Source organism: Lycium ferocissimum, chromosome 9 (genome assembly GCF_029784015.1).
Source record: "Lycium ferocissimum isolate CSIRO_LF1 chromosome 9, AGI_CSIRO_Lferr_CH_V1, whole genome shotgun sequence".
Classification (NCBI taxonomy): domain Eukaryota; kingdom Viridiplantae; phylum Streptophyta; class Magnoliopsida; order Solanales; family Solanaceae; genus Lycium; species Lycium ferocissimum.
This window is the reverse complement of record NC_081350.1, coordinates 28,451,948-28,477,947: the sequence shown is the minus strand read 5'-3', so window position 1 is coordinate 28,477,947 and position 26,000 is coordinate 28,451,948. Positions and strand designations below refer to the sequence as shown.

Sequence of the window (26,000 nt, the reverse complement as noted above, 5' to 3'; positions counted from 1 at the left end):
GACTAACTCGGAGGCACGCTGAAATGTCTAAATTTGGTAGGTAAAATGTTCTTATCAAAAGAATTTCATACTTAATGTTCGAATCCAAAATCTCTGATTAATAATGAAATAGACATTATTATGCCACTACAATTTTTGGTGATCGGGTTCGTTTTCAATCATTTTAGTCATAAAAATTGCTCTTATAGTGTCAAGTAATTGACTGGGCTTTAACGAAAAGGATATTTTTTTTGCTTAACCTGGAAGCTAAAGATTTTTAAAACTTGAAATGGGGGACTACTCCTCCATCATAAGGATGGATCCTTGAAAATTAAAAAAAAAAGAAAAGAAATGGGGGACTGAACTTTGCTTTCTTCACTCTTTTTGAATAAAGATGGCTGAGGTCGTCACTTTTTGTTTGGGTTTATGAATTAGTCACTAATATTTGCCTTATCTGCTTATGTTATTCACTCACCTGAGTTAGTTTTCTGATATATTGGTTTTCAATTTGACGTTCGTATAGCACCAAACCTCAATATAATGATGAAGTCAGCAACAATTGAACAAAGAGAAATCATAACAATAATTTCAATTTTTTTTAATTTTTTTTTACTATTGTACTACCGTCAATCATTGCTTTTTATGTCATTCACCAATGAGGTTAAGACCTTTTAGATTTGGAACGACGAAGTTCATATAGTATAATACGAAAGAAATAACCATTAATCTCAATATTGTGGACAAATTTAATGAATTCAATATTTGACAGTTAAAAAAAGCCAAGCCTACAGAACAATGAAGTTTATATATATTTGAAATTGAAAGTAATTTTCCAAAGTTTGAGCTATTAATTTTCATCTATGCCATTTCTAATCCTTTTCAACACCACCACTTGATTTAAACTCAAGATTTATATTCGAAATTTAAGACTCATTTTTTCACGCCCGCAACAATGGTGACGCCTATGTTTACATTTTTTTTCAACAATACCACTTGTAAACCCACTCTTCATTTTTGAAATTCAAAACCACTTCTTTAAGCATGCAGCACTAGTGGTTTACATGTTTATGAGCTTTTCCAATAACATCCACTTAATTTAAACTCAATTATTATATTTGAAATTTAAGACACAGTTTTTCAAACATTATACTTCAATTGTTGTACAACAAATTCGAAAGTAGTATTTTGTCTGAAGTTTATCTACACCAAGTATCAATTAAATACTTTTGAAATATTGGCCATAAGTTAAATGAGAGCATCCAAATAGGCTGTTCCACGAAACTTTCTCGAAATATAAATTGGGGGAAAAACATAATTGTACATTATTTAAAAAATATTTATAGAATCATGGCAGAATTAATTAAATATCATTCCATGACAACTAATATTAACAGCACCATAACTGACTCCTAAATCAAAGGAATCCACCAAGAGAGAATCACGTATAACCCCCCCAAGATTTTCTATCCTATTTTTTAGCTCACATTTTTTATCTTCCGAATCAATTTATCAAACATAATATAATATACATCTAAAAAGAAGGGATAAATGAAAAAATCCAAGACAAAAGAAGGTAAAATATTATATTGAACGTATATAAAATTTATAACAATTATAATAAATTTTATAACATAAATATACCATGAATATGTAAGTGTAAAATTTATATACAATGAGTAAAATATTTTATATAAAAAATATACTACGGATATTTAATAAATTGATATTTATATAACATATATACGAGAGTTAAAACGAATTTATACTAAAAATATAAAATGAATCATTATTTATTCTAGAAATCTACCTTGAATATGCATGATTTTCAGTATAATATTTTATACAAAAATATACTACAGATATATAATAAATTCATATTTATATAGCATATATACAAGAATTAAAACAAATTTATACTAAAAACATAACATGAATCATTATTTATTCTAAAAATCTATCATGAATATGCAATTGTTATCTTCGACTAAAATCACCATCAATTTTAATCCTAAAGCATATGGAGATAGTGGGTTTGACAGGGGGAGATAGAAGAGAGAGGACGTGAATTTGAAGGCTAGACACGGCTGAATTTTACAATTATAGTGATGAGAGAGAAAGCATAATGAAATAGATATAGTTAAGGATAAAATTAATTGCTTAATTTATGAGTTATTTTTGAAGAACCTTAAAAGTTATGCTATTTGTGTGTCTAATTTTAAAAATTTGATCTATCGTGTAATTTTAGGGGTTAGGTCAAACCCAGTCCCGTGGCCCAAAACGGGCCCATATTTAGAGTAGTTGCAGAAAGTTTGCAATAAAAAAAGCAAGCCCACAGAATGGGATGGGCGAGGTTGAAATTGCTGGTACTTTCTGGCGGCTCTCCAGAAATAGACTGACTCTGCCTTGTTGAAAACGAAAAACGGTTCACTATAATAAATTGAAGAAGAAGAAAAGAATAGAAAGCAGAAACAAACGAACATAATACATGCTCTTTTCTCATTTGGATATTATTATTATTATCTTAAAAGAAAATGGTGCTATGGGAGATCACATTGGGAACGGCGTATTTCTTGGGTCTAAAGCGAACTTACAAGCTCTTCTTGAGGATTCAACGTAAGCTCATTAGTCCAAAGTATCCCAAGCTTCGTGATTTCGCTCAAAGGTACTTTTCCATCTTTCAATTCCATCTGATTGTCATGATACCCTTTTATTAGGTAATAATTTATGAATCCATAGAGAAAATCCATTTGATTCAATAGGCGATAATGTATATTAACTTATTCCTATTGGGATGTCAAGGAATTAGCACCCTGTACAGGCAAAATGAAAAATTAATATCAGCAAAAGCAGCTTCATAAGCAATAGCCTTTGAAGGGTTTGCGGTGGATTCCTGTCGTCATTAGGTAAATGAGGGCAAAGGAAGCAAGAGGCTCGAGAGGAGAGATGGAAGGAGAATAGAAAGCCGAATGGGAGAGGATAAGAAGGAGAAGAGGGTGCCTTCTCGTCGCGCGGGGTTTACCCCTCCTGTAGCGTCTGCGGGTTCCTTGTCATCAAAAACAAAAAGAAGGAGAAAAGGGCCGAAGGTAAGAGTACAATTTGTGGCAATATCTTTGCTATTAGGAATGGCTCATTCCGAATGGGAGTAAGAGAAAGAGAGTGGGGGAGGCATTGGAAGAGTAATATTAGGGTAAAACTAATTGAGAGTTAAATGTGTTAGCAAACGAGATGACAAAAGCCGTAATATGATGCTACTCTTTGCTTTCCGTGGAGCAACAGTAATTCCTATTAGATGGATTAAATAATAGACAGGTAAGGTGAAAAAGAAGTTTAGGGTAATATTAAAAATATAGAAGAAGTTTAGGATAAATTATCAGCCTATTTGGAGGACATCCATTTTCGGGGCCCATTTAGAATGCATATGCAATTTCATGTTCTGGTATTTGGAACAGGTTCTATAAGAGTTGGTGATAAGTTTGTCACTTCATCTCAATGCAAATGGAAAATTTGCAATCCTTGGAGTCGTCTGTCGAGAGGAGAACTTCTCATATAGGTGTCTAAGTTAGAATATGATCTTGCTGATTCTTTTGATTGTTTTATCTTCATTAACTTTTATTGTTGTTTTAGCTCAGTGATTTGGTTCTTGATTGTTAGTACTATATGTCTTTCTCCAAAATTACTTTCTTCAGATGATACCCTTCCCATGTATCTTTCTGCTTTTAGTCATTCTCAATGACAATGGTTGCCGCCCTCCCAAATATAATGGCTCTACTATTCCAGCTTCCACAATTTGATGCTTTTGTTTGTTTAAATACTTTTGATGCGGATTTTCAGATCCATTGCTCCCAATTCTTAAACAAAGTAAGTCTTAGCTTTGGTGTTACCTCTTTCTGTGCTTTATATGAGTGCTATTCTAGTAAGTGGTAATGGTGGACTAGTGTCCCATTTTTTCAGTTCGTGTCCTCGACATTTGACAATCTTGTTGGAATAAGATTGTTACACGTACATCTCTTTAATTTTATTCCTTGAATTTTGTGAATGTTGACTATAAGCAATGGGACTGGAATACCTGCTTGTCTTATCTCTTAGGACAGTTGTTTGTTAAAGATTTTTAGAGCCGACAATGTATGTGGTGAGTTGAGCACATATTGCACTTTAACATACAAAAGCAGGCCTATATTACCTGGATTTGTGTAGGCGTATTAGATCATATATGGGTTTTGAGGTGTTAGATTTACCGAAGCCTTTATGTTCACAATGCATGGATATGGATAAGATGTTTGCATGCACGTCGGAGAATACGGCTAATAAGCATTTAAAGTTTACACATAGGATGATGAAGAGTGGATTTCTTTTACTAAGGAAACTGAGGTTAACAAAGTTAGAAGGAAGAATTTTTCCATATTTCTCTTCATCAAAATCTACGACTGGTTGACTGCCACATGGTGATAGATGTCAAAGTACCTCAATTAGCATGACCAAACTAGCCACATCTTCACCACACTGCCCATTTCATACCGTGTTGACATGAGTATACTGTATAGACTACAGGCTGGGTAAAAATATAATATAGAAGCTAATTTCTCGTCACACCTTATAGAAGGATTTCTAGAAGTTTGAAAGTGCCCAAACATCACATAAGCCGAACAATTTTAACCATAATCAGCAGCCTTCATCTTGCTCATAAGTCTTGACTCAATCCCCATGTAGGTTTGGCAGTCATGCCTCATTACCCTCATCACGGTGGCAAAGCTACGAGCACCATCTTTTTTTTCTTTAGGTTTTTCTTAATGTAATCAATCACTCACTTCTATATAGTTTGATCTTCTAGTGAAAATTACCAGTTCTTCAATTTTCTTGTGTTGAATCCAAGCTTTGTGATTGCTTTACGGAAGAACAATGGATTTGCATGAAGCATATATGTGCCAAAACCAAACATTAGTTTTAGTTCCGGGATTGAATTTTTGGAAACCAAAACCTATTGTTTGTGCAGCCCTAGATGTGAGATCAAAGATTGTTGTAATTTAGTTTTCTTAATTGTATATCACTTTTGATATGAGGAGGAAGATGATGCAGATTAGGCTTTTAAGCCAGCAGAATGAGCTGAGAATGCATATCTATGACAGTAATCAACTATATAGGGCCTCAAAGGATATGTTATGTGTGTGTGTTGATGCAAGGAAGAGAATACTCATGACATGAATTGCATTTAAAATATGATTAGGAATTTGATATAAAAGTGTGTACACCATCCACGTTCTTCATATATATGGATCTGTTTATATAAACCACCATATTATGTTCTAGACTTGTAGTACATAATTCCTCAGTTGTCATGGAAATCATCTAGTGTGATCAGACTCTTCACCTTGTGGAAGTGTTAGTGTCTATGGTTTACCGCTCCTGTTTTGACAAACTAGTTTCATATTCACTCAACCTTTATATCTTTTCAAATTTAAGATATATCCTGTTACCTGTTGGTTGGGAAATTTGCAAGGTTGTCAATATAGCCAAATTAGCCTAAGGATGGGCATTCCCTGTTGTGTGATGCCTGTTCGTGATCTTTTCTATCCATCTTTTCTATCCTGTACACCATCCAAATGCTTTTTGCTTTTCCAGGCGAACACGAGCTGCATTTGATGTGGCGCTGACCGTTCATCGCAAGGTACAGGAAAGAGATATTGAAGCTGGTCGGAACCTTGGTAATTGGATCCTTCGATGGCTTGACAAAATGAAGCCATCTGCTAATATTCGAGGCTCAGATAACAATGCAATTACGAGTGCAGCTAAGCGGCATAGGATATCATCTCACTCCCCGAAGGCTGATGGTTTCCAGAATTATGGTGCTGGCAAGGACAAGGGATCCAGCAGCAGGCATCTGTTTACCTCAGCTAGGAACACATGGCAAAAAGCGTATCCAACCATTTCCATGATGATCAAACCAAGAAGCCCAGCTGGAACAAATATCCAGTACAGGCAGTTCAACACTGTTTTGCCAACCAGTTTCAAAGCCATGAATCATGCAAAACATGGTTTTAATGGAGTGATCCGACCAGACATATTGCAGTGGATTCAACGAAGCTAATCCATTAGCTACTCTGTTGCTTCACTCGCTGAGCTGAACCGTCCGAGAAGACTTAAATCTGACAATAACTAAAAGCGTTAGATCAGTGCCATAATGGAAAAAGATGGTTTTAAATTGTAGTTTTGTGGTTTCTGTTTTCTTTTGGCTGGACCTTCTCCTTTCCCGTCAAAATTGTACATTCTTTTTGGATTCCGCCCCGTGTGCACTTCAACCGACCTTGATTGTTGAGTTGTTTCTACTCTGTTGTATTTTCTTCAGGATTATACTTTATTGTGGAAGTGCATCAAGGCTGAAATCTTCCACAACAAAAAACCCGAAAATCAATACAGTTTTCTTCATATGAATTTGCATAAGAATAGATAAAGTTTGCTCATACATCCATTGATCTATCGCATGTTCTGTTTTATACAGAGTAGAATTAGCGTACTTGGTCATTTTATCAATTCTAACTTAGCTTATATCGTCCTTTCTTGATGATAGTAAGACCTTAAATGAGAAGCTCTTTTCGAAGATAAGGTTATTGAGGAATATAGCAGAATCAATGTCGAGTGGGGCATGGTTTGTGTCATGAAGTGCGCTAGTGTACGCTTTATTTGTCAAATTTACTGTCTAAATTTAAACGGGTTGGTAGGTTATCATTTTAAATGGGTATATGATTATTACAAGATTCATTTCTATTCAAGCAAAGAAAAATGCGCTTGTGCGACTTTGAAATGATTGATACAAGATTCACATCTGGGCACGGTATGTACAACCCAATCCCAAGTACATGAGTCAGTGAGAGATTAGATAAAATGTTCCTCCACTATAAGATAAAATGTTTCAGTTTTCTGCCAGTTTTTAATTCTCATATGAGGCCGAAAAATGGTCCGAACTAAGTCATAAATTTGAGAATTCGGGAAACAGCAAATAGTACTTCACCAATTTTTTTTTAAAAATAAAAGAAGCAAGCCTTTCAAGTAGGGGCAGAAAGAAAGCAGGCGATTTTAGACGAGAAGATAAGACCAAAATGATAGTCGTTTGCCTAAGAAGTTTATGCAGTGGATCCACGTTCACCGTGGGCGTACTTGTAGCGGTAAATCTAAGCATTAGCTATCCTGTTGATCACAAGTCACTACTGAAAAAAAAAAAAAAAAAAATCTTATTGCAAACGTTTGCAACGAGCTTTCCATTGAAAACCCGAATCTTCTATGCAAACATAGGTCGAACTTTCACGTTTTTTTAAGTAGTAAGTTAAAATTTATTTGTGTACTGACAATGTATATTACTTAAATTCGGACAAAGGAGTGAATTACCTTGAGATACTACTTGACTTGTTCGGCTTGTGGATACGAGTACTCGGTCCCAAGAGCAACAGCCAAATTCTTGTAAGCATTGATGAACATATGAGGTGCAGCTGCAAGTGTAGGATGAGAAGCAGCCAAAGACAAAGTAGTAACCATTGAAACTCCAGTGGCGAATTTCTCAACAAGATCATCTTCTGTAAGGTCCAACACCTCTGGGCTGAATACCGATCCATTATCGTATACAGAAGTAAAACTTACACAAATTTACCTTTTAATGAAACTTTTCTGAACTAAGTGATAAATACAAGTTGAAGATTTACATTAGAATAGCATTTGCTTTTTGGCTGTATTTCAGTTGTATCTAGCATTTTTGAAACACAGTGAAATATAACGAAATACAGCGAAATACAGAGAAATACAAAACACGTTAGAGTAAATTTAGGCTCTATTTTTGGAACATATATATTTTTTTTTAATATTTCTGAGAGAAAAAATAGGCTATATTTTTGGAACATAATATTCTTTTCCTTTTTAAATAGAAAGTCAAATTAAATCAACCATATTTCACACAAATCACTGAAGAGTAAAATCAAGCCCTATTTATGGAACAGTTTAAAAAAAAATTATGAGATTCAATTTAAAACTTCCCATAAATCACGCATAACGGTGGTTCTTCCATAAAAGCTTACGAATCTCTCTCAACTTTTATCACAATCAAAACTTTTTGAATTCAAAAATCACTAAAGATCTAAAAACTTCAAAATATAGAAAAATAAACACTGAAATATAATGAAATATGGTTAAACATATGGTTAATTGTTTAAGAAATATAAAGTTGTAATATGCGTCTATACAATGGAATACAATGAAATATATCATAAACTGTTTCATAAATTAGAAATACAACATGCAGAAATACAAAAGTCGTGAAAACAAAGTGTAGTAAAAATAGGCTCTATATTTGGAGCATTCACTATATTTACACCAAAAAAAAGATAAATACATTGAAATACAACGAAATAATGTACTGAAAATTAAATATACTGTTTTTTAATACACAGAAATACACTGAAATAAACTGAAACATTTTATCAAACACTTGGTGGGCATGAAGCTCCACAATTCTCATCAATGGTGTTCTCATGGGAAAGAAGTGAGTCGTCTCAGATTGCTACAAAAAGGACGTTATCCAGAGATAAAGGCTTTCAATTGGACTAGTTAATAAAGCTTCACTCCGTCGTCCTTCACCGTTGTTAGAGCTCTTTTTTTTCACTCCGTCATCGACCATGGCTTCACTCCGTCGTCGACCTTCACTCCGTCGTCAACCATGACTCTTTTTAATAAAGCTTCACTCCGTCGTCGACCATGGCTGCTGCTACTACTGTAGGATTCTTCTGATTTGTAAGAGAAAATGAGATCTAGGACAGGTGATGGAACAGAAGCATATGAAGTTCAGATCTGAAGAACTAGAACCTTAAGGTTTTTTCCGAGTTTGGAGATGGAGATGGTAGTAATAGTGGTGGTGGTGTTGACGGCGGCGTGGGTGGTACAGATAGAGAAGGGAGAGAGGGGTAAATGAGGGGAAGGAGAAGAGAGGCTGGAGATAGAGTAAGGGAGGGAGAGAGGCGGCCATGAGGGGAAGGAGAGAGAGGAAAGGGAATTTTTTTTGGGTTTGGAGAAGGTGATAAATCTTAAATGTGTAGTGAGGGAGAATAGAGAGGTACATGTATTTTAAAAGTTACTGGACCAGTTATGAAATATAATTTTGAAAAAATAAAGCTACGAAAATTAAATAAAAAATAAGATAGTTATTATTCATAAATAAGTCTTACAGGTAGCCACAATAAGCCCCTAAGAGAATGGTCTAATTCCAAGCTTGGCTGATAGGGCTGCTTCTGATGAGCCCACTTTTTCACCTTTCTTGATGAGTTCCACTGGTGTTACGATTTCAACAATTGCCCTGTTGATCTAGGTGGGGAATGTTTAGCACCTACATACTGTAAACCAAAAATTGCACAAAATTATTGATAAATTTTAATGGGAAAATTACAGCCCAATTCCTTTGGACAATCTAGTTTACAAAATAGTCAATAAATCTATAGGTTTTGTATATTTATACTTGGATATAAATAAATATACATATGGTATACATATCAGTATATAGATTTTCTATACTTAGACTACTATTGCTAATTTAGTTTGACCGACGGTACATTTACATAGTGTAAAATAATATTTTAAACTATCAAATCATCTCAATAAAAATGTTAGATTAATAACCTGAAAAATGAAGCATGTTAGCTTTGTTACAACGGGTTAAAATACATTGATACTATGAGTGTGAATAAGTAAAACATAAAATTGTACTCATATGAGATAATAACCAGGATGACGGAAGTTTGAGAAGGATCAAGGCCAGTGTTGCCAGGAGGGACAATCACATCAACTGGAGCAACTAATCCAACACCTGCGGGAGCAACAATATGTTTGCAATGACAAAACAGTTAAATAATAAAAAAGTGAGTTTTACAAATTTAAGTTAGTATACAGTGAATAATCAATATAGCATAATTATTTTATAATGTATACACACTTGTTATACACTACGTATTTGCTAGCGATAAGTGATAACTACAAACTGTTACGATTAGGCGTATAAACTTTTTTTGTAGCACGGAGACAAAATCTTAAGATCCCATTTCAATTTAATAGATTCGAGTTTTGTATTCCTTGAAAGTATTTATAATACCTTTTTAGGATTTTTACACATGCATATTGTATCTAAGGTACAAGCAAAAAAATGACGGGAACCAAAACTCAACAATTAAGGTCTGCTCATGACTACATATCGTGGTAGGATTTTATGAAATAGAACATATCAAGGTACATCAAAAAACGTACAAGACAAAATATCAGTGTTGAAAGGTCCCTCTGGTGGCCAAAATCACCCCTCATAGCCTACCTAACCTTTCTTGTTTATCTTTTATTTAAAACGTAACCGCCAAAATATCCAAAAAAGATTTAGGGACTGTATGTTCCACTCAAAGTACCTAAAGCAAATCCATCAAATATGAATAACTGAGTCTAGCACGTAAAATTACATTAGTAATGTAAACTTATCTTTTTGTAATCGTAATTGTGTACAGATTAAATTCTTTTAATTAATAAAAGTTTACATATGTTGATATTTGCTGCAAATAATTTAGTATATCAAAATTTAATATTTCATTTTGTAGCTAGCTCTTGAGCAAGATATTTTTTGATAGGTAAACAGTTTTTGCTACCATTTTAGAATTATTCAGTATTTAATCACTCTTTAATATGGAAATGGCTTTTGATGCCATAGTTAAAATATGAAAGAATTCTTGAAGTTTGAACCCATGAAGAGTTTAATTTCATGAATCATTTATGGAATTGAAACTAATTTTCACATTAGATTGTGAGAGTTTGAAAGACGAATCATCCATGGAATTTGAACTGATAAAGGATTGAATGCCATGAATCGTCCATGGAGTTTGAAACTCTAAATTATTCTATTTAAGTTTTTACTTGTCAAAATTTCAAACTCCACGTGCACTGAAACTGTTCCGCATTTTAACTAGGTTTATTTTTGTACAAATGTTATTTTCGGCTTAAAAAATGAGTTATTTCTCAATCGCATTTTGAAAAGTGGCTAAATATAACAAACGGTCAGCAAACTGGTCATCCGAGCTAATTTTTTTGCTGACCAAGATAGTTTTGTTGGCCCAAGCCCGACTGCTATATAAGCCAATAGTCCAATAGCCACTTCCCGAATTTTAAAAGAACATTCTGGAAGGATATGGGCCAAGCCCAGGTACCAAATAAAAGGAGGAGTATCCAGGGGGCCATTTGCACTTTCGTCCTATTTTGTGTTGGTATTTTATTTTTGTCCCTCAATGCAAGTACTTTTATCGCAGGGCATAAATTTATATTTTTGCGTTATACAGTATTTAACAAGTTATGTCCACGCCTTTAAAGAACTTATGTCTCACTAGAAATACATTCAATTTTGAAGGCCATAAATTAAAGACCAGTCCATCTGAAGGGAAAAAAAATTAAAGACCAGTCCATTTGAAGGACAAAACGTGCAATTACTTGCCAACCCATTTGAAGAACAAACCGTGCAATTTCTTGAAGTAATTGCACGTTTTGTCCTTCAAATGGACTGGTCTTTAATTTTTGTCCTTCAACTGGGCTGGTTTTCAATTTTACTCTTCAAAATCCAATTTATGCCTAGAGTGGCATAAGTTCTTTAAGGACTCCAGCATAACTTGTGGATATTATGATACATAAATTAGGCATAAGTTCGATTTTGAAAGAAAAAAAAAAGTAGGTATGCGTTTGGCCATGAAAACCAAATATTATTCACTTTATTTGGAATTTTGAAGTTGGAGTTGAAGATAAAGTTGTGTTTGATTATAGTTTTTGCAAAGAATAGTTGGTTGTTTGAAATGTATTGAAAGTGAAAAAGTGAAAAAAAGTTTTTAAGTGTTTCTCAAATTCCAAATACAATTATTTGAAATTTTCAAGGCCAAACGCTAATTTCCAAAAAAAGTGAATTTTTCGAAAAAAAGTGAAAAATTCTCATAGCCAAATGGGTCCTAAAGACCAGCCCATTTGAAGGAGAAAAATTATGGCAACTTACATAAATAACTACCTTTTAGGAGCAATTAACCATCCATAACTACTTTTTCATATTTGATGTATTTCAATGTATTTGAATACACTGGTCAATTGTATCTGATGTCACATGTATTTGAATGTATTTGAGCTGCCACGAAATTGAATGTATTCATTGTATTTGAATGTATCTCATATGTATTTGGCTCATATGTCTTGTATCTCATATGTATTTGAGCTTCTGAGTCAAAATACATATGACGGAATACACTCAAATACACTCAGATACAAGGAGAAGAAGCTAGGAAAAATATGTAAGAAAAATAATGTGGTTGGTGGGTTCGAACCTAGGCGGGCAGGGGCAGAACCCACACCCAATAACCACTCCAGCCACAGCCGCTTGATGTATTTTGATATAACTATGAACGGTAATTTACAAAATTAATGTAGCTACTAAATATAAATAAATTAAAAGATATTTATTATCAATAATTACCTCTTAGAGGTAGCTATGCCAATTAATTATTTCAAAAATTATTTGAATGATAAAAATTAAAGACCAGCGCAAAATAGGGTCAAAAGTGCAAATGACCCAATTTCTTCGTATCCCTAGCCCATTGGTCCGACATTGACAATCCAGGCCCAAAAGGCTCGACTCTCTCATTAACAAAAACAAAAAACAGAAAGTATGTTGAAGCTTTTAGTCCCTAGACTCAAATTGTTCACCATTACAATTTTGTAAGCAAAACAGAAAACCTCCTCAGTCTTTAACATTGTGACTATGTCTTCAAACAACCCTTCTCAGCTACTTCCATCCGGTAAGTACAACTTTGATTTTTGGTGTTAGGTCTAAGTTTTATGTTTCTTGAGATGGGGTTTTTGAGTTTATGGATTTAATTTTGCAGAGTTGATTGATCGTTGCATTGGTTCAAAGATATGGGTAATAATGAAAGGTGATAAGGAACTTGTTGGTACACTTAGAGGCTTTGATGTTTATGTTAACATGGTTCTTGAAGATGTTACTGAATAGTAAGTCTTTTTTCTTCTTTCTTTTTTACTTTTAATGCTGTGTGCCACTTCTTTTTGTTGTCAAAGATTTTAACTTTAGGGTTTTAGAATGCTATAATTTCATTCTTTCGTCAAAGATTGTTACTTTACGGTTTTAGAATGCTATAATTTTGCCATTGTTTTGTCAAAGATTGTAACTTTAGGGTTTTAGTATGCTATAATTTTGCTATTTTGTCAAAGATTTTAACTTTAGGGTTTTAGGATGCTATAATTTTGTCATTGTTTTGTCAAAGGTTGTAACTTTAGGATTTTAGAATGTTATAATTTTGCCATTGGTTTGTCAAAGATTGTAATTTTGGGGTTTTAGAATGCTAAAAGTTTCCATTGTGTTTGTCAAAGATTGTAACTTTAGGGTTTTAGACTGCTACAAATTGCTCTGTCAAAGATTTTAACTTTAGGGTTTTAGAATGCTAAAGGATTTCAGCATGTTTTCAGTTGTGTGCATTGGAGCAGAGATTGGTTAAGTACACCAGTTTTGTATAGTCTTAGGCACCCGTTCAAATTTGCTGAGTTTAGGATTGCAATCTGTGTGTACTAATAAGAGAATTGGGGTTTAGCATCCTATGTTGTTAAAAGAAGTTTAAGAATAAAGTTGTCAATTTTTGGTGAAGTTCGACCTAATGTACCAGTTTGCAATGTGGAGTTGGGAAATATTTAATATTGATGTCAAATCCATGTCCTTCTAGCGAGTTAAGTAATGCGTGTTCTTTTCGATGCTCTTGTCCTAGTACATCATACTAACCATTGGATTTTATAATCATGGAGCTGGGAGCTGGCACCACCATGTTAATGTTGTAAAGTAATATATGGTCAACTTGGTATATTTTTGCACTTAAAATCATCCGTTGGGATTGTGACTTTAGTTTCATTACTTTTATCATCTTCTTCTAGTTAGCAAAAAATAAAAGCATCTTCTTCTTGCTGTGGTTATTTATATCAATGCCTGCAATAGTCTGACGTAAGTTGCAATAAGTCTTCATTATTGCAAGCTAGTTGACATATCATGAGTAAATTGATAGTACAGATCTATAATTAAGCTTCCCTAATTCTTTGGCTCCTTCATTTTGTATAAATAGTTGGATCTGTATCTATGCACCTTTTATGTGCATGAAGTCCTCGTTCATGAAAATGTAGCTTCTCCTACTTGGAACTTGGGTCTAAATTTACCATCTACTCTTCACGTCCACTTGTTTGAAACTTTTGTTTGTGGTAACTACTAAGTTTTACACAGAATCTTCTTTAATCTGTGAGTTCTGCACAGTTTCTGTCTCACATTCTTTTAGAGAGCATAGGTAGTTTTTGAAATTTGAGGTTTTAGGCTGCCTTTGCGGTTTTGCCTGCTGTTTGACAGTTTTGTAGAAATTTTGGTCTCAAGTTCTAGTTTAGCTCAAGCAGATGAGAGTTGTTCTTTGTAGTTTTTCATGGTGGCTCTGCATAAATGTTAGTAATTCATAAATATTGAAGAGCTACCCGGTCCTGCCTGCACACCATCATAGTTCTGCTATGAGCTATAGTTGAAACTTGGAAGGACACTCCACTGCTCAACAACTTTCCAATATTTATTTAACTGCCATTTATGTATCACAGCTTGGCAACTTGACGCCTGACCTCTTGCACTGGGGACTAAATTTAGCTTTGGTATCTCTATTGTAGTGAGGATTTAGTTTTATTTTAAAACAAGTTCAGATGATAAGAGTTGTAAGTTCTCAGTCTGTTGTCATGATAAGTTCCTCATACCAAAAGAAAAAAAGATTTTTTTTTTTAATGTTGTTATTTTTCATGGTTAAAGAAGAAGTAACTTTTAAAACATAGATATTGGATAATATATAGTATTATTTTGGGGGCCTGATTTATATTTCCCAAGTGCTGTCAGATAGTTGTCTGTGCCCAAGGTCAGATTATCGACATCGGCATCGGTATTGGGGTAGCAACAAGATGCATTGGCTGATAACATATCCATCGCCCTTCCTCGGTCTAAATGTTTAAACAGAATACTGAGAATGCATTTAAATTATGGGCCTCTTAACTCATCTTATCCACGTGGAGTGGAAGCAGCTGTTCTTTGGTATCACATGGATAAAAGATATAGATCTGGGGGGAGGCTGAATTCTCACGTTTGTTCTGCCTTGTTTTGTCTAGTTGTCCCATCGAAGGTGAATGAATTGAATGACCAGATTCTTATTTGCATGTTCTGTCTTACGAATCTAAAAGAGACTATTGTATTATAAAGTAATTTTTTCAGAAGTTGACACCTAAAACACGTTCCTGAGTGCAGTATTTTGCATTCCTTGTAGCTTCGTTGTTTGTCTTGCAACGTCTGATGCAGACAGATTCATTTCCCCATTCTTTTAGGGAGCACTAATAAAAAATATTTCTCAAAAAGAATATAATTAGATATTGGAAATAGAGGTTTGAGGCTGCAGTGATCTGCTGTATGGATGAGTTAGTATAAAATGTGGTCTCTCTTTAAGTCTTATTTAGCTCCATCAGGTTAAAGTCATCCACTATAATTTTCCAAGTTGGCTCTGCATAAAAGTTAGTAGTCCTGTATTTTTAATGGAACAGCCTGTCTGTGCAATTTGAAAAGCTCAGTCTCCCCCACCCTCGGATGTAGAAAGGTTTATTTTTCCCTGTAATGAGCTATAGTTGAAAAGAGCCTTTTATCAATCCTCTACTCAACAACTTCCCAATTATGTTGCAGTGAGATCACTTCTGAAGGGCGGCGGATAACAAAACTTGATCAGATATTGCTTAATGGAAACAATATTGCTATCGTGAGTATAATCTAGCGTTTCGGAATAAAATCTTTCTTCATTTGTGTCCTCTTTACTCTTTTTTTCCTTTGTTATTCTCCTATCTATCAATCCAGTAACAATCCCTTTTTTTCCCCAATGCAGCTGGTTCCTGGTGGGTCACCACCTGATGAGTGATAATTGCGAGCAACTTGTGCTGCTTACTGAGACTAGTTGTTGAAGATCTCTGAGAGAAATCGAAAAGTCAAGCAATGTTCTCAATATGTATTTTCAGTTATTTCGTCGTATAATCTTATAATGAATCGGCATTGGCTAGGTCTTAGTAAATTATGAGTGTGTTCAGCTATGCCCTACTTTATATAATGTAGTTGCATTATATTGAAAACGTTACGGTGATGTTGCAATGGTACTTTGACACTGATGTTGTTAAGCTGAATGGTAAAATCAATTGGATCTTTGACAATGTGCTCTTCACGAAACATTTCATTATTTGCAAGTTGAAGTTTGGCCATTGGTATTTGTTAATTTCTTCAACTTCAACTTGATATAGGGAGTTTGAAGTTGAAAACTTGTTGGAGGGGTCGTTTCACTTACGAAATCACAAAATTTCAATTTTCCATTCAAGTTTAATTCATATTGGAAAACAATTTCAACTTCCAAGTACTTGTTTCTCGGGGTGGAGGTGATATTTTAAACAGTGAGGCAAATTTTGTGATCGGGATTTATGATTTTATTAGTTGCCAATTTCTCTACACCTTTCCAATATTTAATCTCAAAACTTAGGCCTCGTAATTTAGTCAAGCCTTCATTTGTAATACAACTGAGATCTTCTGCTCTTTAAAAAATTGTAAGACCTATGGTTAGTCTTAATAACAAAACGAGCAGGGGTATTAACATACACACACACGTTTCATGTGATGCATATTGGAATTCAAATGAACCTATAAATTAATCAAATTATAAAACGTGACAGACGATAAGAATATATGGATATTAGTAACTTTCTCTATTTTGAAAATTATGGAAGAGAGTTTGAATACGATTGTCATACTGTCACACAAGCGTGCTTAAGAAGATTAAGTGGGCGTTTGGCCATAAAAATTATTCACTTTTTTCCGGATTTTTTTTTTTTACTTTTTTTACTTTTAGCGTTTGGCCATAAAAATTATTCACTTTTTTCCGGAATTGTACTCTGGAATATTAAAAACAAGAAAAACTTGTTTTTTAAATTTTTTTAATTTTTTTACATTACATTTCACCAAAAACTATAATTTTAAAAATTATGATCAAACACAACTCCAACTCCAACTTCAAAAATTCCAAAAAAAGCGAAAAAGTTTTTGATATTTATGACCAAACGGGCCCTAAATTTACCTCGTAAGGCATGCTAGTGCTTTATTGTAAAATCCCGCGCAAAAGGCTCTTATCTATAAGTCTTTCACTCTACTTTGCATTGGGATTTGGAAGTAATAGAAGTGAAGATAAGCTGAGAAGTTTCTTAGACAAGAAGGAGAAAACAAAATGAAAAACAAGCAAAGAAAAAGAGAGGATATGATCCCAGTTGTGATCATAGAAAGTAGCAGTAGTGAGGAAGAAGAAGATAATGATGTTGATTATATTTGTGATGAAGATAGTTGTGGTAAGTCGAAGAAGAGGAAGAAGATGTGTAGCCAAACTAAAGGTGGAGAAAGTAGCAGGAAAAGGGAATCCAACATGTGTCAGAGGAATGACAAAGGCAGAGTGGTGTGTTGTTCCAAATGTAAATTTAAAGATATTGCCTTCCGTGCATCACTCGATGGTAAGTAAGCATAAATGGCAATGGGGCATGGCAGGTCAAATGACTAGTTAAGCTCCCGTTTGGCCATTTTTTTTTTTCTCAGTAACAGTGTTTGGTTATAAAAAGTGACCAGTTTTTGGCCATTTTTTGAAGATGAATTTTTCAAGTTTTAGAAAGTGGTTTAGACTAGTTTTTGTAGTTTTCTACTCACAAAACTTCAGCTTGTTTTAAAATAAAATGTATGTCCAAACAAAATTTTAACTTCCAAAACCATTTTTCATCTTATCTTCAAAAACTCTTTTTTCCATGTTTCAACCAGAGGCGGATCCAGGATTTAGAGGTTCCGAGTGCCGCATCATCCAAAATAGTAAACGGGTCGATTTGTTCAATTTTGGGCTACGGTTCGGATTATTATCTTTTTTGATTTATATAGACAAATCAACCAAATATGCACATTTTTTTTGGTTATGTTCTCTTTTAGATATTATTATGAGATGGAAGATACCTAAGGCCTTATTCTCTAAAAATTTGAGAAAGAAAAAGATTTTTCACTTTAAAAAATTGAACCTATATAAACCATCTAATACCTTTACCTCATGTATTCATACTCCATTATCTATACGTGTTGTTGCACATATATAATTGAGAAAGAATCAAGCATTGTAACTTCAGCCCAGTCATTTTCACTTAACGCGAACGTCGGTGGAAGATAAAAAACCTTCAAATTTTAAAAACTCTAACATAATAATATTCATTATTTTTAAGAACTTAAACCTTTTTAAAAAAAATTATAATACTATTTAAGTATATTTTTATTAATATTTATGTGATGTTTTAAAATTTAATACTTATTAATGGATACGCACACAACACGCATATCAAGAGATTAATACTTAAAGAAAGAAAGAAGTAAAAAGAGTCAAGAATTAATTAGAGCAAAAAAGAGTCAATTTGGTTTAATAAAGAATACAAGTAAAAAATAGAATTTAAAAACAAAAGATAAAAAATAAAGATGAATAGAGCTGGGCGTGTACCTTCCAGCAAGCAAAATAACAAACCAAAACAAGTAGAGAAGAATTAATCAAAAGGATTAAAAAATTGGAAAAGAAAAAAGCTGAAAAGTGTATTTCAGCAGCAAACCAAAAGAGGCGCATTGGGTTCGAACTCCCGTCGCCTGGCTGGAATGCCATGCCCATTGCCAGTGGCACCTTTTGCTCTTTTGGTATTCCGGGTGCCAAGTATAACATATATCCTATTTCTTATTCATAGATACATATATATACAGAGTTTCAACCGAGGCATCCGGGTGCTGTGCCACCCCCACCCTTCTACGTAGATCCGCCCCTGCTTGCCACCATTTGCACCCTTAGATTTTGAACAGGAGAAGTGCAGTTCTGAATCATTGTGCATTTCCTTCAATTTACATTTTTCTGCTATCTCTTTAGCTTTCAGTAACAGCTGTGATATCCAATTCTCAAAAAGTATACGTCTCAAATTTAAGGTTCCTTACAGCCTCCCATATCTTTTGGGTGGGCAAGGAATATTACCATCTTCTTTGGGTTTCCATTTAGATGCCATTACCACCTTTGTTTGATCCCTTATTTTAACTTCAGTAGTTCCATTCATAGCTGAAGAAGTTACGCTGCAACCTTTACCATGCAAATAACCTGGTCCATAGTCAATATACTGCATCCTCACTTCGAATGCATCTGCTTGCAGGTTGCCATACCTTAAGTCTTTGCAACAAGGCAAAGTTCATAGGAACAGATAGAACAACTCCGGTGAAAATCAACAATAAAAGCATTGCAATAGTTGCTGCAAATAACAGTGACATTCAGTATTCAGTGAATTTATCAACTAATTGCAGTCTAAGGTAAATGTGAATGCTCACCAATAAATTCGGTCATCCTTCTCGTATTTTGCTTTTTGTATATTAACCTTTGAATCTGGAAATGCTGCCCAAAGAAAGAAAAATGGTACTCAATGAATCAATCTTTTTCTTGTCATTGAATAAAATGCACATATGACCAGCCTTTTTATCTAAAAAAGTGAAAGTGAAAACAATTCAACTTAAGAGATTTTTGTCTTCACCAAATGCTGCCAGCATATGCCAAATCACATTGAGTCACTCACTCGCATCAACATTTTGTATTACCAACAGTATATGACAACCTATTAAATGACACAACCTCTTTATAAATCTATCTTACCATCAAATAAAGAGATTTAATACCTTGAATCTGATACTCAATCTGCTTTTCAATCATTTGTTCTGTATTAAATTGTTCCAAAGCAGGCAAAAGTGCTTGTACAATGTGCTTAGCGTACTCGAGTTTTTCTTCATCACTGAACTTCACTTCTACATACATCAAATGCTGTATTGCAAACAAGGGTACCACTCAGTTTGCTATAACTAAATGTTTTTAGAGCATTAGACAAAGAGAAGAATTGAAAGAATCCTACTTTAGCTAACCCATCTTACCGCAAGCATGCTATGCAGTTGCAAATGTTACGACATACAGGGCAAGCTTTTAGGAAGTCCTCCTCAGACATCCCAGGGTACCTACATGGAGGACAAATAGAAAACAATATATATATTTTATACATGTAACAATTAACATGATAGAAGGAGGTCTTATTACTCTATTTTAAGTTTTTAACAGGTATCTAAGCTAAAAATGGCTGGGTAAAGGAAAACTATTAACAGAGTTAAACTAGGCCTTTGATTGAAATTGATCATATAAATAAGTTAATTCATCAAAGCAAGACGCTACATAAACCCTTCACATCTAACATGTCAAGAAATCCTTTTATGGCGTAATTGGGTGGCTGTTCTGTACAAACAAGTGCAAAAACAATATGAGGCAGGAGAAAGCAAAACCTAATTTACTGTCCAAAAGTTGCCCGTCTCAATGTTACTTGTGTGCAAGAGAAAACTGGAATTTGTTGAGCCTCTTTACCTCCTTTAAAAGAGCACTATTTTTTCATCTCTAACCAGATTACAGATTTTACATGCACAATTAACACAATATAACCATATGGTACCAGGAATATCTTAGAAAAATCTGAAAATGAGCACTTATAAAGAGAATAGCTTAGAAAATAAGCAACCAGTGCTTAAGAAATGTTTTAAACTCAAATTTGCTATAACGATAAAATTAGACAGCTCAATTCTCATTAGCTCACAACGTAAATCAGCATTGTACCACACAGCTTCAGGTGAAAACTTTTTCCAAGTGTTACTTCCACATCAACTTTAAGAACTGATTTGGCATCAACTTCCACAAGCAGCTATCTTCAAAGTACCATTTAGATCACTTAACATATCGAAAAGAAAAAATTATGAGCACAAAAAAAGATCTCCAAAACATCATTTGCAGATAATAGTTTCATCTCTCTACCTCTGTGTGTGTGCATCTGTGTTGCAAAGTCCTCATTCTTTGCTGACAGTTTAGAAACAAATGAAAATCATTGATAACACACCTACCATTCTTAAACATTGAAAAACTATTCAAACAAGAAAAGCAACTTCTTTGATATCACTAGCTACCCATCATAGCACACAACCATAGATTTGGTAATTAATTCCAATGTGTGTAAGCTGCTCTTCTCAAAAGTGAGGTGGGCTACAGGGCGGACATGACCTGAATAATTTTTTGCACTGCCCCATTAAGCTAGCGTTTGGATATAGATTTGGTTGAAACCAGGGGCGGATCTACGTAGAAGGGTGGGGGTGGCACGGCACCCGGATGCCTCGGTTGAAACTCTGTATATATATGTATCTATGAATAAGAAATAGGATATATGTTATACTTGGCACCCGGAATACCAAAAGAGCAAAAGGTGCCACTGGCAATGGGCATGGCATTCCGGCCCGGCGACGGAGTTCGAACCCAATGCGCCTCTTTTGGTTTGTCTTCTTGAAATACACTTTTCGACTTTTTTCTTTTCCAATTTTTTAATCCTTTTGATTAATTCTTCTCTACTTGTTTTGGTTTGTTATTTTGCTTCTTTGGAAGGTACACGCCCAGCTATTCATCTTTATTTTTTATCTTTTGTTTTTAAATTCTATTTTTTACTTGTATTCTTTATTAAACCAAATTGACTCTTTTTTGCTCTAATTAATTCTTGACTCTTTTTACTTCTTTCTTTCTTTAAGTATTAATCTCTTGATATGCGTGTTGTGTGCGTATCCCATGCTAATAAGTATTAAATTTTAAAACATCACATAAATATTAATAAAAAATATACTTAAATAGTATTATAATTTTTTTTAAAAAGGTTTAAGTTCTTAAAAATAATGAATATTATTATGTTAGAGTTTTTAAAATTTGAAGGTTTTTTATCTTCCACCGACGTTCGCGTTAAGTGAAAATGACTGGAAATTTGAAGTTACAATGCTTGATTCTTTCTCAATTATATATGTGCAACAACACGCATAGATAATGGAGTATGAATACATGAGGTAAAGGTATTAGATGGTTTATATAGGTTCAATTTTTTAAAGTGAAAAATCTTTTTCTTTCTCAAATTTTTAGAGAATAAGGCCTTAGGTATCTTCCATCTCATAATAATATCTAAAAGAGAACATAACCAAAAAAAATGTGCATATTTGGTTGATTTGTCTATATAAATCAAAAAAGATAATAATCCGAACCGTAGCCCAAAATTGAACAAATCGACCCGTTTACTATTTTGGATGATGCGGCACTCGGAACCTCTAAATCCTGGATCCGCCTCTGGACTGGCAAGCTACGTAAATTAGCTGCTAGAGAAAATTCTGATGATAACTATCTATTCTGTCCAGCAGTTGTGGATACTCGGCGTGCAAATTTAACTCAGTAAATATTTCAGTAATATTCATTAGAATCTTTTGAGGTAACTTTTTTAACTACAATTAGTATACCATCTTTCCCTCAAAATAACAACAATAATAATAACAATGAAAGTAATAATACCGTTAACTAATCCTATCTATATTATCATAGTTAAATTAACCCTTAGGTAAATAAAAATTGTATCAAGATTTAACTAGGGAAAAGTTAGATTAATGCCCAAGAAATTTAATTAGTGCATTTAAGAAATTACCCTCTCCATGTCAAATATGGGTTGTCTTTTGGAAATAGGAAGTTGCCAAAAAACAATGCGGTGGCTAATTTAGGAAACCTTCTCCAGATCAAATAAGGATTGGAGGATTTACTATAAGAAAGCAGCTACCGTTTGTTATTTTTTCACAATCATTCAATTACAAAGTAAGAACAAATTGAAAAGAGAAATATAATTATGGAGTGGAAGAAGCTTTACGTTCTTGGTACGGGCTCTTATGGCAAAGTGTATTATGCTGTGAAGATCGATTCTTTTTCATTATCTGCTTCAGTTGCTGCTGTTAAATGCGCAGATATCAACCGTTCAATTTCACTTCAACAAGAAGCGCAAATCTTGACAACTCTAAATGGTTGTCCTCACGTTGTCCAGTTCTTTGGAGCAGACATAAGCATCGATGACGGTAATATCCCAACTTACAATCTGTTTCTTGAATATGCATGTGGTGGATCGCTGCACGATTTGATCAATTCAAAGAGAGGAATAACAAAGATGTCTGAATTGGAAGTAGGTTGCTATGCTTATCAACTCTTGAAGGGTATTCAACATGTTCATACGAAAGGGTGGGTTCATTGCGATATTAAACCCGCTAATGTTTTGGTTTTCGATAATGCTAATATTAATGAACGTGGTGGGATGCACAAGTTGAAGTTGGCCGACTTTGGATTGTCATTGAGAGTTGGTGATGGAATGGCATATATGACTGGAAGGACGTTGAGCAATCGGGGGACTCTTCTTTACGCGCCTCCAGAATCTTTGACGCACGGTTTTCATTCCAAAGCTTATGATATATGGTCGCTAGGGTGCACTGTGGCAGAGATGATGACTGGGAATCACGTTTGGATTTATCGCAACAGTACTAAAGATTTGCAGTGGCAGATTATGAATGAAGACCCTATAATTCCAAATAATGTTTCTGAGATTGCTAGAGATTTTTTGTACAAGTGTTTCATAAAGGACCCTCGAAGAAGATGGACGTCCGAACAACTACTCCAACATCCTTTTATTCAGAGATCTTTATGCACTTCGACTAATTCGATGCCTGAAACTCAAGGCAGGATAGCAAGGGTTAATCCTTTTGGTTGCCAAGTTCCCCTTCCCGAGAAGGACTTCATCAGTTTACTCTTCGAAAGTAGTTTAAGGATACAATGAAGCGAATAAGATTGCTAAAGCACTTATTGACTGCTGATGATGTATTACTATTATTTTACAGAACACAATTTTTCTGTAATACTACTTGGATATAGAGTTTCTTTCGATTAATAGTGTGTAATAGTTGCTACTAACTAGATTTAATTACGTTCTTTCTTTCTTTCTGATTAACTAAATTTAATTATGCTGGGAAGAAAATATTGTCACGTACGTTTCTGAAAACTTTAACTGAACGACGAGACACTGAATGAGCAGTAACCTTAGTGCTTTGCAGGTGGAATGGTTATCGTTTGATCCAGCGTTGCGTGTGTGTGTTAAAGAACATAATAGATTCCGAATTCCTCAATTAATATTTCTTCTGAGGATAGTGCGTTAATAGTTCAATAGGACTCACAACTGTGAAATATGCACTGGCTGTGGTTAATTGTGTATGACTAATTCAATTTCACACCGATAAAGGAGTATCTCTTTACAACTATAAATTTTGCCTTCGCAAAAAAGAAAGTGCTAGGATCAAATGCAGATGTGTGTCTAAATCTGCCCAAAAGGAAAATATCGAACCACGGTTTAAACTGAAACATGTCCAATGAAAAAGCTACTCTTAATGGAAGAACTGGAAATTAATTATCACCCAAACATTATTTAGTCCAAGAAAGTATTACGGTTGACGCAAGCTCGACTAAACGAACTCTGCATCTGAAATTCTGTTCTTCTTCATGGCCAACAAACTCATTTCCATAGGGGCCTGTTACAAGTAGATAATTGAGATTCATTGATCAGAATATATAGAACATAAATCAATCTATTTCCTATTTGAACATTATAAAATTTATTGCATATTAGTATTAAAAAGGAGAGTATAAATTTACTGGCTTGTGATAGGTTGACAAAGAAGGCTTATTTATCCCCGTGCCCACTGTCCAGACTGTTGCAATACATATTCCTTTCTGCTGCCAGAAAATGTTCATTCCATTTTAACTACGTCTTAATCCCATTTTAGTTATGTTGCTATTAGCAAGGACAGTATAAATTTCGTAGCTCGTCGTTAGCTTACCGCCCTTACATACATACTTCTGTCTGCTTCTAGATAACGTTCATTTCCATTACAACTACGTCTCAATCATATTCTGCTTCGGATCAGTTATATGAATCCTCTATATATAACTAGGCTGAACCAAGAGAGCTTAGAGAAAAAGTAAGAGTAATAAAAGTGCTTAGTGAAGTAAATTCCCTTTGAAAACCATTGCACATTGGCTGCTTACTGAGCAGTTAATCATAAATATAACTATTACTGTGCCAAATTACTAAAACGACTGATAAATATAGTCTTGACCCCATTTTCTGGGACAGTGTTTGATCACTTACTCGTGTTAAGCAAAGAATTTTATAACAAAACATTTCCCCCTTCCTATTGACAAATTCAATTTGTCAAAAGGTAAAAGAAACAACATCCAGGATCTAAGTTGTTCACATTTTCATGTTCGTTCAAAATCCAAATTCATCTAGTAAAATTTATATGCTTATTACTCAAATCACAAAATCCAGTAAAACTTAATATATATAAGCTCAAACCAATGGGACAAAAAGTCAGATAATAAGTTAATTTTGTATACGGTTAAAATATTACATTACACGTGGCGTGGGGGTGGAGTAGACTCATGGCAAATGAGAGCGAACAATGACATATTTCATGATAGAATCCGAAGGCAATAATTTCGTGTGAACCCGGTGAAAATATTACATTACCCGTGGCGTGGGGTGGAGTGGACACATGGCAAATGAGAGCGAACGATAACATATTTCATGATAGAACCCGAAGACAATAATTTCGTGTGAACCCGGAGTAAAGATTACAGAGCAATTCCCACAGATTATTTATGATCATCAGGCGTTACACAACCGGTGCAAATATCTAGCTAAACGTTACGCTTCTGCAATTAAGTAGCATTTACTGATACTATTATTAATTATGAGACACAATTTACAACTTGTTGCTGATGATTATCACGTATAAAAGGAACCCAATATCATTGGTAGAGGACGCCCAATTCTAGCTTAACAATTCACATTTATACTTACAAGCAAATTATATTTCTTCTGTTCACTTATTGTATTTCATAGTGTTCTTTAAGGCTGAGTGTTCATCAGGAGTTGTCTTC

At 34.2% G+C, this 26,000-nt stretch overlaps 4 protein-coding genes, 1 long non-coding RNA gene and 1 pseudogene across 6 annotated transcripts; 4 read left to right on the top strand and 2 right to left on the bottom strand.

Moving 5' to 3' along the window:
- The first annotated feature begins 2,323 nt into the window (after positions 1-2,323).
- LOC132030149 (uncharacterized) lies at positions 2,324-6,436 on the top strand. The gene is made up of 2 exons (XM_059419654.1): positions 2,324-2,641; positions 5,596-6,436. Exons 1-2 carry the CDS (start codon positions 2,511-2,513, stop codon positions 6,059-6,061), a joined length of 597 nt encoding a protein of 198 aa, XP_059275637.1. The 5' UTR covers positions 2,324-2,510; the 3' UTR covers positions 6,062-6,436.
- Positions 6,329-17,195, bottom strand: LOC132031750 (large ribosomal subunit protein uL10-like; annotated as a pseudogene).
- On the top strand, positions 12,683-16,272 carry LOC132030147 (sm-like protein LSM5). The gene is made up of 4 exons (XM_059419653.1): positions 12,683-12,806; positions 12,894-13,017; positions 15,758-15,830; positions 15,954-16,272. The coding sequence occupies exons 1-4, from the start codon at positions 12,770-12,772 to the stop codon at positions 15,984-15,986; spliced, it is 267 nt and encodes an 88-aa protein (XP_059275636.1). The 5' UTR covers positions 12,683-12,769; the 3' UTR covers positions 15,987-16,272.
- On the top strand, positions 13,032-13,490 carry LOC132030148 (uncharacterized). The gene is made up of 2 exons (XR_009407997.1): positions 13,032-13,200; positions 13,250-13,490. It is a non-coding gene; the product is annotated as an uncharacterized LOC132030148 (long non-coding RNA).
- A 1,743-nt stretch (positions 17,196-18,938) lies between the features above and the next one.
- On the bottom strand, positions 18,939-21,225 carry LOC132069363 (lysine-specific demethylase JMJ25-like). 2 transcript variants are annotated; one of them, XR_009417763.1, is made up of 5 exons: positions 20,468-21,225; positions 20,050-20,149; positions 19,820-19,961; positions 19,478-19,541; positions 18,939-19,401 (listed from the first exon to the last, which is right to left on the bottom strand). XR_009417763.1 is itself a non-coding variant. In XM_059462730.1 (4 exons), the coding sequence occupies exons 2-4, from the start codon at positions 19,953-19,955 to the stop codon at positions 19,317-19,319; spliced, it is 285 nt and encodes a 94-aa protein (XP_059318713.1). In that variant the 5' UTR covers positions 19,956-19,961; positions 20,050-21,225; the 3' UTR covers positions 18,939-19,316. The 2 variants fall into 2 exon arrangements, 1 of the variants encoding a protein (XP_059318713.1); XM_059462730.1 differs by having other exon boundaries at positions 20,050-21,225.
- Positions 21,226-22,838: 1,613 nt separating this feature from the next.
- Positions 22,839-23,964, top strand: LOC132069362 (mitogen-activated protein kinase kinase kinase 20-like). Its single transcript, XM_059462729.1, has one exon. It carries the CDS (start codon positions 22,870-22,872, stop codon positions 23,839-23,841), a length of 972 nt encoding a protein of 323 aa, XP_059318712.1. The 5' UTR covers positions 22,839-22,869; the 3' UTR covers positions 23,842-23,964.
- Positions 23,965-26,000: the final 2,036 nt, after the last annotated feature.